General features: G+C 44.1%; 1 protein-coding gene across 2 annotated transcripts; it reads left to right on the plus strand.

Moving 5' to 3' along the window:
* Positions 1 to 593: 593 nt before the first annotated feature.
* LOC123144706 (actin-related protein 3) lies at positions 594 to 8,966 on the plus strand. Of its 2 annotated transcripts, none has more exons than XM_044563919.1 (10): positions 594 to 1,087; positions 1,183 to 1,417; positions 1,525 to 1,749; positions 4,926 to 5,021; positions 5,692 to 5,784; positions 6,194 to 6,313; positions 6,811 to 6,921; positions 6,988 to 7,113; positions 7,219 to 7,317; positions 8,457 to 8,966. In XM_044563919.1, the coding sequence occupies exons 1-10, from the start codon at positions 1,041 to 1,043 to the stop codon at positions 8,535 to 8,537; spliced, it is 1,233 nt and encodes a 410-aa protein (XP_044419854.1). In that variant the 5' UTR covers positions 594 to 1,040; the 3' UTR covers positions 8,538 to 8,966. The 2 variants fall into 2 exon arrangements, with proteins under 2 accessions (XP_044419854.1, XP_044419853.1); XM_044563918.1 differs by having other exon boundaries at positions 609 to 1,087; positions 4,913 to 5,059.
* Positions 8,967 to 14,242: the final 5,276 nt, after the last annotated feature.

A 14,242-nucleotide genomic window follows, 5' to 3' on the forward strand; every position in this document is an offset into this window, starting at 1 on the left:
TGCTATGCATCACCATGATCTTGCGTGTGCGTAGGAATTTTTTTGAAATTACTACGTTCCCTAACATTTATTTGGGCGGGCAGACTAAACATTTTCATTTGATAATATGTTGAATGCAAATCAATGTACAATTGGGCGGCCAGCCGGCCACGCCAGCACATATGGGTCGGCGCGTTGGGCGCACTGCCGACCCAAATGCAAAACTGGGCGGACGCCGGGCGGGCGGCCGACCCAGACGGATAAAAAGCGGACAAATGCGCCGTCCCGTTTGGGTCGGCCCGTTGGAGTTGCTCTTATCTAAGTTTTTAGATAAAAAAATATTTTGTTAGTTTTTTAATTGTTTATTAGATACTTACCACATGTGTCACATGGTGAATGTCCGTTATTTAATGGCAATTGCTCACCTGGCCAAAATATTCTCCACTGTCGCGTCGGGCCCACCTATCAGCGTAAAGGCGTCCTCGCCCACCTGTCAGCTGCTAAACGCCGAAATTTGAGTACGTGCCCACTGCTGTGGCTGTGAGTAGTACCGGAGATTGAGGAGAAGGAAAGGCACGAGGCCGTCCGTCGGTGGCGGCGTCGCAATCATCCTGCACGCCCCCACTCCACGCCACGCCACACCGTCACCGCACCAACCCGAGAAAGAACAACAGTGGAGGACACCGGCAGCATCAGCAACACGCTCGCTCTCCACCCCGACAAACCCAAGCAAAGCAACCCCAAACCCAAAGCCAAGCACAAGCGCGAGCTAATCTCGCTCCAGGTTCCACTCTCCACCACGATTCCTCGATTATCTCCCTTCTTCTCCAAGCTTCTAGTCCCCTCCCGGTCTCGCGCCCTCGACCCCGCACCAACCAGCCCAAGCTCGGGCCCCTCGGTGGTGGTTACTACCACTAGTGCCGGTCGGTGGTGGGATGCCCGCCGCTGCGACGGTGGCCGCCGCCCGCAACCGTTTCCTCCCGCCGCCGACTTTCGTCTCGCCAGTCGCAACCCGGTGGTGCCGCCGCTGACATCGTCTGCCTCCACCCCCGCACCGCGCGATGGACCCCACCTCACGCCCCGCCGTCGTCATCGACAACGGCACCGGGTACGCATCTCTGTCCTTCACGCTCACCAGATCTGTGCGCGGAAATGCGCGTGGGTTGAACGCACGATGCTGATCCAAGTAACCGTGGCTGGCAGCTACACCAAGATGGGGTTCGCCGGGAACGTGGAGCCCTGCTTCATCACCCCCACCGCCGTCGCCGTCAACGAGTCCTTCTCCGACCAGACGAGGGCCACCGCCAAGGGGAACTGGCTGGCGCAGCACAGCGCGGGCGTCATGGCCGATCTCGACTTCCTCATAGGGGAGGAGGCTTTAGCCCGGTCCCGTTCCAGCAGCACATACAGCTTGAGCTACCCCATTCGCAACGGCCAGGTGGGTACCGACTAAACTGCAGTGCTGAATGTTGATGTTTTGGCACCGTCATGTGCGTGTGTTCATGTGTGATCTTCGTCAATTTGGGCTAAAAATTAACTGTTCAGGTTGACAACTGGGACACCATGGAGAAGTTCTGGCAGCAATGCATTTTCAATTACCTCAGGTGTGACCCAGAAGATCACTATTTCCTGCTGACCGAGAGCCCACTGACTCCTCCAGAAACCCGGGAGTACACTGGGGAGATCATGTTTGAGACGTTCAATGTGCCTGGTCTGTACATAGCGGTTCAACCCGTCCTTGCCCTAGCCGCAGGATACACAACAACCAAGGTTAGTCGTCAGAGTTTACTCTTGTGGTTATCGGGCTTATGATTTTCCGAGCCTCTACTCTGAAACTGGCCATTTCAGTATAGTTTTACTGCTTTATTGCACATTTCCGACTAGCAAGATTTACAATGGTTCCCTTTTTGATTACCTCGTTTGTTCTGTTCTGTCAATTTAGAATACTCTAGGTTATGCTATGTGATCTCTTGTGTTGGACATTAACCATGTATCGTGTCCTGGGGAAGACTGATACCACTAAGACTTCCTTTCATATTGGATTTGTTACGAGTAACTGCATGGCAAATGCTATTAAGTATTAAGTGGTGCTTCCAGTGTCACTAGTCCCAAATTTCAGCTACTATAGTTTAGTATTGAGCATCTGAAAACTAATTATCTTCTGCTCATGCCTTGTTCGAAGTTACAAACAGATACTTAAACCAGGATATGTACCTTGATGGAATTGTAGGTTATATGCTGCCACAAGGTCCACAATCACAAAATTACAAAATGTAGTGTTAAACTCACTAGTGTGGGGCATGTGAGCCATTGGATCTTCCCGATTGGACGGCTCGCACTGGAAGGACTTAAATCTGTGACAACATGGTAGTGTTAATACCACTGAATCTGGTAATCTGATTGTCCATGCCCCAGGGGTTTCGGTGGGTCTGATCGGTACACTATCCTCCTCTTGCATTGCGTCAGATGGCAGTCGAGAAACGAGTTAAGCAATTCTCACATGATCCGAATCTTCTGTGGCCATGGGCTACTGCTGCAGAGAACCGTAGAGGCCACATGAATCAACGGTAGCGTGCAGCCTTCCCCTCTAGAAATTTAGGAAATGTTTCAAAAAGATCTCTTAGATATCAAAAAGGAATTTTAACAAATTCAACAAGGTATTGCCACATGAGATAGAGAACATGTTTTCTCTACTAAGAAAGAGATGGAGAAATAGGAAGTAGTATACAACCAATATAAAAAAATCGGGAGCACCCACTGTTACAAACTTGAATTATGAGGCAATTAAACACCCTGCATGTGCAATAAACAAGAGTTTGTATTTTTGCATGGATTTTCTATTTTTTGGTGGTCTAAAAAATCATTATTTCTTAGTCAGCCACCTTGCACGCTAAGCCTGGTGTTGCACAAAAGTGTGCATATCTGCTTATTTTGCACATAATTTCTAAATGTGCATCTAGGAGGGGTTGCAATCCTAGCTTTCCAGGCTTGCTCCATAACGAGCCGCCTCACCTGGGACTAGGCCACCGCCCATTGACCCGCCGCTGCCACCCACCACCCCGCCAGCGGTGCCCAGGAGCATTGTGACGCTCTCCCTCCGCTGATTCTGCTCCTCCCCTGGATCCACCCCTCTGCTTGTGCTCCTCCCTTGCTGTTCTCCTATGCTGCTGTGATCCTCCTATGGATCAACTCAATTTTTATTGTATATTGTACTGTAATATATAGTATATACTACATACTAGGTATTATTAGTTGAGTACTGTAAGCTGAGTACTGCAATACCATGTCGACTAGTCCAGCAGTAGTGTAGACTAGTCACGATCGATTAGTCTATGAGTCTCAACCTCGGCTCGACTCCTTGACTCGTAATTCTTGATGCTTTTGTGTTGGTGCATATTATAAACGCGTGAAGGAAATATATTTACGAAAACCAAGTGAGAACTCCGTAGGAAAATTTCACCACTATAATTTAAGAAGTCGATACATACAACGTGAAAAATCGACCAAATTAGAGGTCTTCTATGCAGCCAGATATGGTATCCTCCATTCTTTTCACGCGCATTCTGCGTGTTATTGATATAGGAAGGGACTATAACATTTGAAAAAGCAAAATGGATCCCAGGTTACATGGAGCCCTTTCTTGAAAAAATCAAAAATATTATTTTGAGACTACAAAAAAACCCTGAAATCTTTTGTACATGTACTTATAGATATGCAGTATTTGTGTACATATGTTCATCAATGTATCTTTCATCTGTGGTGTCATAAATAAGATAAATATGTTGATCAAAATGAAGTTAACTTTTGCTGTTTTTGGAGACACATTATTCTGTGTGCCCTATAAATCAACATATAATTTTACAGATATGTTGAGAACATCTATATGTAATGTTAGAAAGAAATTGGAAATTTTTTAGACTTATAAACATCTTTTTAGATTAAAAAAAAAATACTGAGTTGCTCGATAGCCTAACTGTTGCTCCTTTGTCTTATTACACCAAGTTAGTCGGTGGGTTTCCTTCGGAGTAAGATGTTATTGATGTTCACTGTACCGTCATTAATAAACGTTGAGAATCCGGCAGATTAACTCATTGATGCCCTCCTGGTTCTGCACTACTCCTTGCGGTAGAAGATGTCCATCTGTGGAGTTGACTGCTAGGCTAGCTGCTACTGAGCAATTAAGTTCGAGTTGGAATCAGAAGAGGATCGAATGGACTGATCTAGTTGGATGGGGATTACTTAAGGCATTAAAGACAATTTGTTAGTGTTCTGCTAGTCATGCACCTCGATTTGGATTTAGGATCGAGAAATATTGGGAGTCTTTGCTTTATAGTAAGTAATAACAGTCTCACAACAGCAGTCCTTCATCAGCTTTGTTTTCATCATATTTTCTGTCAACATATGTTATCCGTTTTGCTTTCAGATTCTCGAACTTTTGGTAAGGTAGAGAATACACCTATCCCCAACTAAACCTGCATCCATATTATGTCTGTAAAACCTGGTCCAGTGCATATGCTTTTGCTGAAATGACAGTGCTTGCTACCATTTCTACTACCCTACTTTCCTTGGGTCTGGCATGTTGAGTGCACTAGAATCCAACACAATTTGGTTGTTGAGCTTGCCAACATTGACTTGAAATGTTAAACATGATGTACTCGTATTTGCTCCACATGGTCATGTATTAGCTGCGTGTACTGACATTAGCTTACTAGATGTTTGCAGATCCCCTCCCTCTCCCTTCCATCCAGTGTGGTGTAATCTAACACATAGGAATCATTCATTCCTGATTCACAGAATATTTGCATATTTGGTCCTCCATCCACTTTTGCAGTTTGTGCTACATTCTTGAATCTTTACTATTGATTTCTTACTTCCCCTGTTAAGCTATCATCAGACTGGATATTTATTGTGGAACTTCATGCTGTGCTTTCAGTGTGAAATGACAGGTGTTGTGGTTGATGTGGGTGACGGAGCTACCCACATTGTTCCTGTTGCTGATGGGTATGTCATTGGGAACAGTATCAGTTCTATCCCACTTACAGGCAAGGATGTTACCCAGTTTATTCAGCAACTTATGAAGGTAGTTTCCACAGTCAGAAGATAGTACTTAACCTTTTATTTTATTATCATCAGCAGGAAGTGATAAAATAGTTCTGAATAATGTTCTCAGTCATGCGCATTGAAACAAGGGTTAATTTGATAAATGCCACTTCGAATTCTGGCAATTCCGAGAAACGCCACCTGCAATTTCCAAACTTTGAAAAATGCCATTTCCAGTGGCATTTTTCAAAGTCTGCAGTGGCGTTTTTCAAAGTTTGCAAAATTTGCAGTGGCATTTTTCAAAGTTTGGAAATTGTGTTTCTCTAAATCGCCAGAATTCGAGTGGCATTTTATCCAAGACAGACTGAAACTCATCTTTATCCTCATCTTGTGACTAAGGAAACCAGATCACCTATAGGAAGGACATACATAATTTTCTATTTAGCTTCAAATAGTCATATAGAGTACTCCCTCCGTTCCTAAATATAAGTCTTTTTAGAGATTTCAATATGGACTACATACGGAGCAAAATGAGTGAATCTGCACTCTAAACTATGTCTATATACATTTGTATTTAGTCCATATTAAATACTTGTATTTAGGAACGGAGGGAGTAATATACTGAATGAACACACTGTACTAAGTTATCGAACTTCCAATTCTTGAATGCAGGAAAGAGGTGAACACATTCCACCCGAAGAATCTTTTGATGTAGCAAGGAGGGCGAAGGAAATGTACTGCTATACATGTTCGGACATTGTGAAGGTATTAAGTACATTAGGCGTTTATTATGCTGCTTGTAGCTGTTGAACATCGATAGACTATCTGTTATTCCATTTTCCAGAAAATTTTAGGTCTTTGTAGAAAAGAAGTTTCCTCTTTTGTTCTCAGCTGAAGGTTTTTGTAAGCAACACAGTTAGCAACCTGTGGTAGTACAGCAGATAGCACTCAAGCTTATGTATTGGCATATTAACACCTTGCTGGCACAGACTTAACTGTGTACACTCCTGCTCTTAAGATGTTTTGTTGAATATTTTTCCTCTTTAACATTTTCTGCCACTGTTGATTCTTAAATTGTTATTATCTTTTTTTCTAGTCTGCTCTAAATAATTTTTTGGGCAAGAAGCAATCCAAAAAGAACAATAATCATATTACATCTTCCTGTTTGTTTCAGGAATTTAATAAGCATGACAGGGAGCCCTCAAAGTACATAAAACGCTTGACTGGCATCAAACCAAAAACGGGTGCTCCGTACACCTGTGACATTGGATACGAGCGCTTCCTGGGCCCTGAGGTTAGTACACTGATGTGTTCTGTAGTTACTTCTGTGGTGTCATGTCTTATTTAGGCTTGTCTTTTACCATATCTATAAAACTGGCGTCACGTGGACGCCTCATCAGCAAAAACCACTTTGAAGTAAATGAGCCTGTTTCATAAGTTCAGGATTTGTTTTGGATCGCTTGAAAGTTTTAGCACCATTAGTGAACATGGGGCAAAGTTCAGGGTATTTTACACTTATAACAATAGTAAAATGGTAAACTTGACATCATGGATAGAAAAATGCAGTTTTATTTGATTTGTAGCCCTTTCTAGTTTCAATGTAACTGTTGCAGACAATATATTCGGGAGGATTTTGAAACTTATTTGTGACATGTTTCAATTTCAATGCTTGTTTTAGATCAATTTTAATATCTGTAGATTCAGGAGGATTTTGAAACTTCTTTGTGATTTGTTTCAATTTCAAAGCTCGTTTTAGTTCAATCTTCTCAGAGTGCTGCATAATATCTGTAGATATTCTTCCACCCCGAGATTTACAACAATGACTTCACCACTCCTTTGCAAGATGTTATAGACAAGTGCATCCAATCATCCCCAATTGACACAAGGAGGGCTCTTTATAAGGTTTGTACATCAAAACCTTGTTTTCTCTGACATTACAGTATTTTGAGTGTGCCTTCAATGTCACAGAATATTGTCTTGTCTGGGGGTTCAACTATGTTTAAGGATTTCCACAGAAGATTACAGCGGGACCTGAAAAAGATTGTGGATGTACGGGTCCGTGCATCTAATGCTCGACTTGGTGGAGATGCGAAGGTATAAACTTTCCTTGTTTGCTCTTTTCCTCTTTCTGGCAGCAGAAAGCAATGGCTTTCTTGTAGGTTCGGAACTTGAAAATTCAGCTAAATTTATTGGTTTCAGGCTCAACCCGTGGAAGTAAACGTGGTTAGCCATCCAATTCAAAGATATGCGGTTTGGTTTGGCGGATCGGTGCTTGCTTCTACAGCAGAATTCTACGAGGTATTCAAACTTTGTCTCCGTACAGTAGTAAGAAAACTCATATCACCTGAAATTTGTTAGTGTGGTTAGAGTTTTGCTTCAGTCCCTGTAAGAAAAAGATCACTTCAAAATGGTACTTTCGTGCCGAAGTTATTACGCGATTAGATAGAACAACAACAACAACAACAACAACAAAGCCTTTAGTCCCAAACAAGTTGGGGTAGGCTAGAGCTGAAACCCATAAGATCGCGCAACCAACTCATGGTTCTGGTACATGAATAGCTAGCTTCCACGCACCCCTGTCCATGGCTAGTTCTTTGGTGATACTCCAAACCTCCAGTCCTTCAGATCTCTTTACGGACTCCTCCATGTCAAGTTCGGTCTACCCCTATCCCTCTCGACATTTTTAGCACGCCTTAGCCGTCCGCTATGCACTGGAGGCCTGTGCTGAATATGCCCAAACCATCTGAGACGATGTTGGACAAGCTTCTCTTCAATCGTTGATAGAAAATCAACTCAATTGCATTGGGAGCTAGGTCCATAGTAGAAACTCCAGTGTCCAACAGCAAACACCTGTCTCCATCTACGTCCTCCGAAAATACTTCCTCCGTCAGTTTCGTAGGATAGCGTTGTTTGAGGAAGTGACAACTCCTGGAGGCACTGTGAACCTGATCCATGATATTGTGCCATGCCCCATCTGGAACGGAACTAAGGCAAATCTGTGCAAATCAAACACATACATGAACTCCCCAGTAAATCCAAACCAAATCTGCAACCTGTAGCAGCCCCAAATCTTGCCTAAACACATGAATTACGTATCGTTCTGCGTGCACCCACCGGTGTCTACTCGATGTGGCCAGCATGTATGCACGGGCAGCAAGAGAACCACTGGCAATTGGCTTTTGAGAGGGCTAGCCACAATTAAATAGATTATAGTACCCTTGCAATTAAAAGGGGTAAATTTTAATCTCGACCAACGATCTGAGCTATGCATCAATCAAAAGTTGTAACTTGTCTAAGGGTTATAGGTTGGAGCAAGTAGTTTTGAAAATGGACTCCAAAGCCTAAGTATTATAGTGAAGCATCTTTACTGTGATTTGTTTTGACTTGCATTTTCAGTATCTGATCTAAGCTAACTGTCATATTTCTATCTCCAACAGGCTTGCCACACAAAAGCAGAGTATGAAGAGTACGGTGCAAGCATCTGCCGATCAAATCCTGTTTTCAAAGGGATGTATTGAAATTTTCGTATGAAGACTAGGAGGCATCACAGATAGCATCTCCATGCAATCAGCCTCAGCCTAGCTAGCAGTAGCAGGCTGGCAGCATGGTAAATGGTAAAACTGACACCGGAGGCAGGCTCTCTGTAGCGTGCGTTTGTACACAACCAGCGTGCACATAGAGATAAACAAAACATTTCGTTAATACATCTTCTGTATACTAGTACACATCTGTAGAATGGGGCCGGTAGTGCAGCAAACAGGAGAACTTGTGGCCGGATGGCGCTGGCGGCACCTGAGCGGCACATGCTTTAGCTGTTGTATATCTGTAGTACCACTCAGTGTGGCCGTAAACGGAACAGTTTTTTGTGGGTGAGCTGGTATGGCTCCTCGTATTTTCCCGTGAAGTCGGTGCCACCGATTTTCTGGATAGTGGAAGATTTCAGTTGACATCGTGATCATGATGCATTTATTATCATCTACTCTATCTATAAAAGAAAGAAGGTAATCATGATGATTCTCCCTGGCAACAACATAGCCAGTCTGCGTACACCCGTCGATCGATCTTAATTAGCTGCGTGCGGTCACCCAGATGGGCATCTTCACCGTTTAGTTAGATTGAGTCGCCGAGTGCGGATGCAAATCAGTTGATGCGGACCCGTAAATTTGCTCCCGCATTTATCCGTGAACAAGGGATCAGTCCGTGGAAACTTTGACCGGGCATACAAACATGTCAGTAAAGAAAGGCAATTTAAAATCATGGTACTCCCTCTATTAATTTGTTAAGTAGCTTTAGACAACTGAAATTAAACTGTTTTAGGTGTTGTTTTAAATGTCTAAAACGTCTTACAAAAGTGAACGGAGGGAATATATGTCTGCCAGTAAAGGCAATTTAAAATTTAAATAAAATGTGATCCATAGATCGCCGGATCACAAGCCTGATCATAATAAAAAAAAGATGCAAGTATGTTTAAGTTTTTACATGCTCGATCACAAAAAAATTCAGTCCGGCAGTTTGTGCCAAAAATTGAGATTTTCTGCTCTGTCAGACCGGCAATCCGAACCTCTTCCATCCTCAAGGTGCCATCGCCGCCGCGTATGCAGCCTCCTCCTCTGCCTCCTTCTCCGTCGTCTCATCCTCCTCGCCCGCCGCCTCCAACTCATCTTTCTGCCGTCAAGGAGAACATCTCGGCGTCCTCCGCATTGGCTGCGATCTTCACCTTCTTTTCTTCAAGTATCGTCTTCTTCTCCTCGAGCATGGCCTTCTTCTCTTTGATCAAAACCCTCTTCTCTTCGAGCGCTAGCTTCTTCTCGGTCGCCTCCATCAACAGTTTGAACCTCTCCGCCTTTTTTTCCTTCTTAATGTCCGAGCACTTGACGTATGCCTTCCTCCTCCTTCGACAAGATTGAAGGACATATGCCCTAGAGGCAATAATAAAGTTATTATTTATTTCCTTATATCATGATAAATGTTTATTATTCATGCTAGAATTGTATTAACCGGAAACATGATACATGTGTGAATACATAGACAAACAAAGTGTCACTAGTATGCCTCTACTTGACTAGCTCGTTGATCAAAGATGGTTATGTTTTCTAGCCATAGACATGAGTTGTCATTTGATTAACGGGATCACATCATTAGGAGAATGATGTGATTGACTTGACCCATTCCGTTAGCTTAGCACACGATCGTTTAGTATTCTGCTATTGCTTTCATCATGACTTATACATGTTCCTATGACTATGAGATTATGCAACTCCTGTTTACCGGAGGAACACTTTGTGTGCTACCAAACGTCACAACGTAACTGGGTGATTATAAAGGTGCTCTACAGGTGTCTCCGAAGGTACTTGTTGGGTTGGCGTATTTCGAGATTAGGATTTGTCACTCCGATTGTCGGAGAGGTATCTCTGGGCCCACTCGGTAATGCACATCACTTAAGCCTTGCAAGCATTGCAACTAATGAGTTAGTTGCGGGATGATGTACTACGGAACGAGTAAAGAGATTTGCCGGTAACGAGATTGAACTAGGTATTGAGATACCGACGATCGAATCTCGGGCAAGTAACATACCGATGACAAAAGGAACAACGTATGTTGTTATGCGGTTTGACCAATATGAGTATCCAGGTTCCGCTATTGGTTATTGACCGGAGACGTGTCTCGGTCATGTCTACATAGTTCTCGAACCCGTAGGGTCCGCACGCTTAAAGTTTCGATGACAGTTATATTATGAGTTTATATGTTTTGATGTACCGAAGGTAGTTCGGAGTCCCGGATGTGATCACGGACATGACAAGGAGTCTGAAATGGTCGAGACATGAAGATTGATATATTGGACGACTATATTCGGACACTGGAATGGTTCCGGGAGTCATCGGATATATACCGGAGTACCGGGGGGTTACCGGAACCCTCCCGGAGGTTATTGGGCCTCATGGGCCCAATTGGAGGAAGAGGAGAGGCGGCCAAGGGGCAGCCGCGCGCCCCTCCCCCCCCAAGTCCGAATTGGACAAGGAGGGGGGGCGGCGCCCCCCTTTCCTTTCTCCCTCTCTCTCCTTCCCTCTCCTCTCCTAATCCAACAAGGAAAAGGGAGGGAGTCCTACTCCCGGTGGGAGTAGGACTCCTCCTGGCGCGCCCCTCCTGGCCGGCTGCCTCTCCCCCCTTGCTCCTTTATATACGGGGGCAGGGGGCACCCCATAGACACAACAATTGATGATTGATCTTTTAGCCGTGTGCGGTGCCCCCCTCCACCATAGTCCACCTCGATAATATCGTAGCGGTGCTTAGGCGAAGCCCTGCGTTGGTAGAACATCATCATCGTCACCACGCCGTCGTGCTGAAAAAACTCTCCCTCAACACTCGGCTGGATCGGAGTTCGAGGGACGTCATCGGGCTGAACGTGTGTTGAACTCGGAGGTGTCGTGCGTTCGGTACTTGATCGGTCGGATCGTGAAGACGTACGACTACATCAACCGCGTTGTGCTAACGCTTCCGCTTTCGGTCTACGAGGGTACGTGGACAACACTCTCCCCTCTCGTTGCTATGCATCACCATGATCTTGTGTGTGCGTAGGATTTTTTTTGAAATTACTACGTTCCCCAACAGTGGCATCCGAGCCTGGTTTTATGCGTAGATGTCATATGCACGAGTAGAACACAAGTGAGTTGTGGGCGATATAAGTCATACTGCTTACCAACATGTCATACTTTGGTTCGGCGGTATTGTTGGATGAAGCGGCCCGGACCGACATTACGCGTACGCTTACACGAGACTGGTTTTACCGACGTGCTTTGCACACAGGTGGCTGGCGGGTGTCAGTTTCTCCAACTTTAGTTGAACCGAGTGTGGCTACGCCCGGTCCTTGCGAAGGTTAAAACAGCATCAACTTGACAAACTATCGTTGTGGTTTTGATGCGTAGGTAAGAACGGTTGTTGCTCAGCACGTAGCAGCCACGTAAAACTTGCAACAACAAAGTAGAGGACGTCTAACTTGTTTTTGCAGGGCATGTTGTGATGTGATATGGTCAAAGCATGATGCTACATTTTATTGTATGAGATGATCATGTTTTGTAACCGAGCTATCGGCAACTGGCAGGAGCCATATGGTTGTCGCTTTATTGTATGCAATGCAATCGCCCTGTAATGCTTTACTTTATCACTAAGCGGTAGCGATAGTCGTAGAAGCATAAGATTGGCGAGACGACAACGATGCTACGATGGAGATCAAGGTGTCGCGCCGGTGACGATGGTGATCATGACGGTGCTTCGGAGACGGAGATCACAAGCACAAGATGATGATGGCCATATCATATCACTTATATTGATTGCATGTGATGTTTATCTTTTATGCATCTTATCTTGCTTTGATTGACGGTAGCATTATAAGATGATCTCTCACTAAATTTCAAGATAAAAGTGTTCTCCCTGAGTATGCACCGTTGCCAAAGTTCGTCGTGCCCAGACACCACGGGTGCAAGCCAATTTTGCACATGCAGAATACTCAGGTTAAACTTGACGAGCCTAGCATATGCAGATATGGTCTCGGAACACTGAGACCGAAAGGTCGAGCGTGAATCAGATAGTAGATATGATCAACACAGTGATGTTCACCATTGAAAGCTACTCCATTTCACGTGATGATCGGTTATGGTTTAGTTGATATGGATCACGTGATCACTTAGAGGATTAGAGGGATGTCTATCTAAGTGGGAGTTCTTAAGTAATATGATTAATTGAACTTAAATTTATCATGAACTTAGTACCTGATAGTATCTTGCTTGTCTATGTTGATTGTAGATAGATGGCCCGTGCTGTTGTTCCGTTGAATTTTAATGCGTTCCTTGAGAAAGCAAAGTTGAAAGATGATGGTAGCAATTACACGGACTGGGTCCGTAACTTGAGGATTATCCTCATTGCTGCACAGAAGAATTACGTCCTGGAAGCACCGCTAGGTGCCAAACCTGCTGCAGGAGCAACACCAGATGTTATGAACGTCTGGCAGAGCATAGCTGATGACTACTCGATAGTTCAGTGTGACATGCTTTACGACTTAGAACCGGGACTTCAACGGCGTTTTGAACGTCATGGAGCATATGAGATGTTCTAGGAGTTGAAGTTAATATTTCAAGCAAATGCCCGGATTGAGAGATATGAAGTCTCCAATAAGTTCTACAGCTGCAAGATGGAGGAGAATAATTCTGTCAGAGAGCATATACTCAGAATGTCTGGGTATAACAATCACTTGATTCAACTGGGAGTTAATCTTCCGGATGATAGCGTCATTGACAGAATTCTTCAATCACTGCCACCAAGCTACAAGAGCTTCGTGATGAACTATAACATGCAAGGGATGGATAAGACGATTCCCGAGCTCTTCGCAATGCTAAAAGCTGCGGAGGTAGAAATCAACAAGGAGCATCAAGTGTTGATGGTTAATAAGGCCACCAGTTTCAAGAAAAAGGGTAAATGGAAGAAGAAGGGGAACTTCAAGAAGAACAGCAAGCAAGTTGCTGCTCAAGAGAAGAAACCCAAGTCTGGACCTAAGCCTGAGACTGAGTGCTTCTACTGCAAGCAGACTGGTCACTGGAAGCGGAACTGCCCCAAGTATTTGGCGGATAAGAAGGATGGCAAGGTGAACAAAGGTATATGTGATATACATGTTATTGATGTGTACCTTACCAGAGCTTGCAGTAGCACCTGGGTATTTGATACTGGTTCTGTTGCTAATATTTGCAACTCAAAACAGGGACTACGGATTAAGCGAACACTGGCCAAGGACGAGGTGACGATGCGCGTGGGAAACGGTTCCAAAGTCGATGTGATCGCCGTCGGCACGCTACCTCTACATCTACCTTCGGGATTAGTATTAGACCTAAATAATTGTTATTTGGTGCCAGCGTTGAGCATGAACATTATATCTGGATCTTGTTTGATGCGAGACGGTTATTCATTTAAATCAGAGAATAATGGTTGTTCTATTTATATGAGTAATATCTTTTATGGTCATGCACCCTTGAAGAGTGGTCTATTTTTGATGAATCTCGATAGTAGTGATACACATATTCATAATGTTGAAGCCAAAAGATGCAGAGTTGATAATGATAGTGCAACTTATTTGTGGCACTGCTGTTTGGGTCATATTGGTGTAAAGTGCATGAAGAAACACCATAATGATGGACTTTTGGAATCACTTGATTATGAATCACTTGGTACTTGCGAA

This window comes from Triticum aestivum, chromosome 6D, assembly GCF_018294505.1.
Source record: "Triticum aestivum cultivar Chinese Spring chromosome 6D, IWGSC CS RefSeq v2.1, whole genome shotgun sequence".
Classification (NCBI taxonomy): Eukaryota; Viridiplantae; Streptophyta; class Magnoliopsida; order Poales; family Poaceae; genus Triticum; species Triticum aestivum.

Bases quoted from the DNA above. Each gene is read 5' to 3' on its own strand.
- LOC123144706 (XM_044563918.1), top strand. From the start codon at position 1,041: ATGGACCCCACCTCACGCCCCGCCGTCGTCATCGACAACGGCACCGG. The intron at 6,314-6,810 runs GTTAGTACACTG...TAATATCTGTAG, and splicing joins AGCGCTTCCTGGGCCCTGAG to ATATTCTTCCACCCCGAGAT. The intron at 6,922-6,987 runs GTTTGTACATCA...TCAATGTCACAG, and splicing joins CAAGGAGGGCTCTTTATAAG to AATATTGTCTTGTCTGGGGG.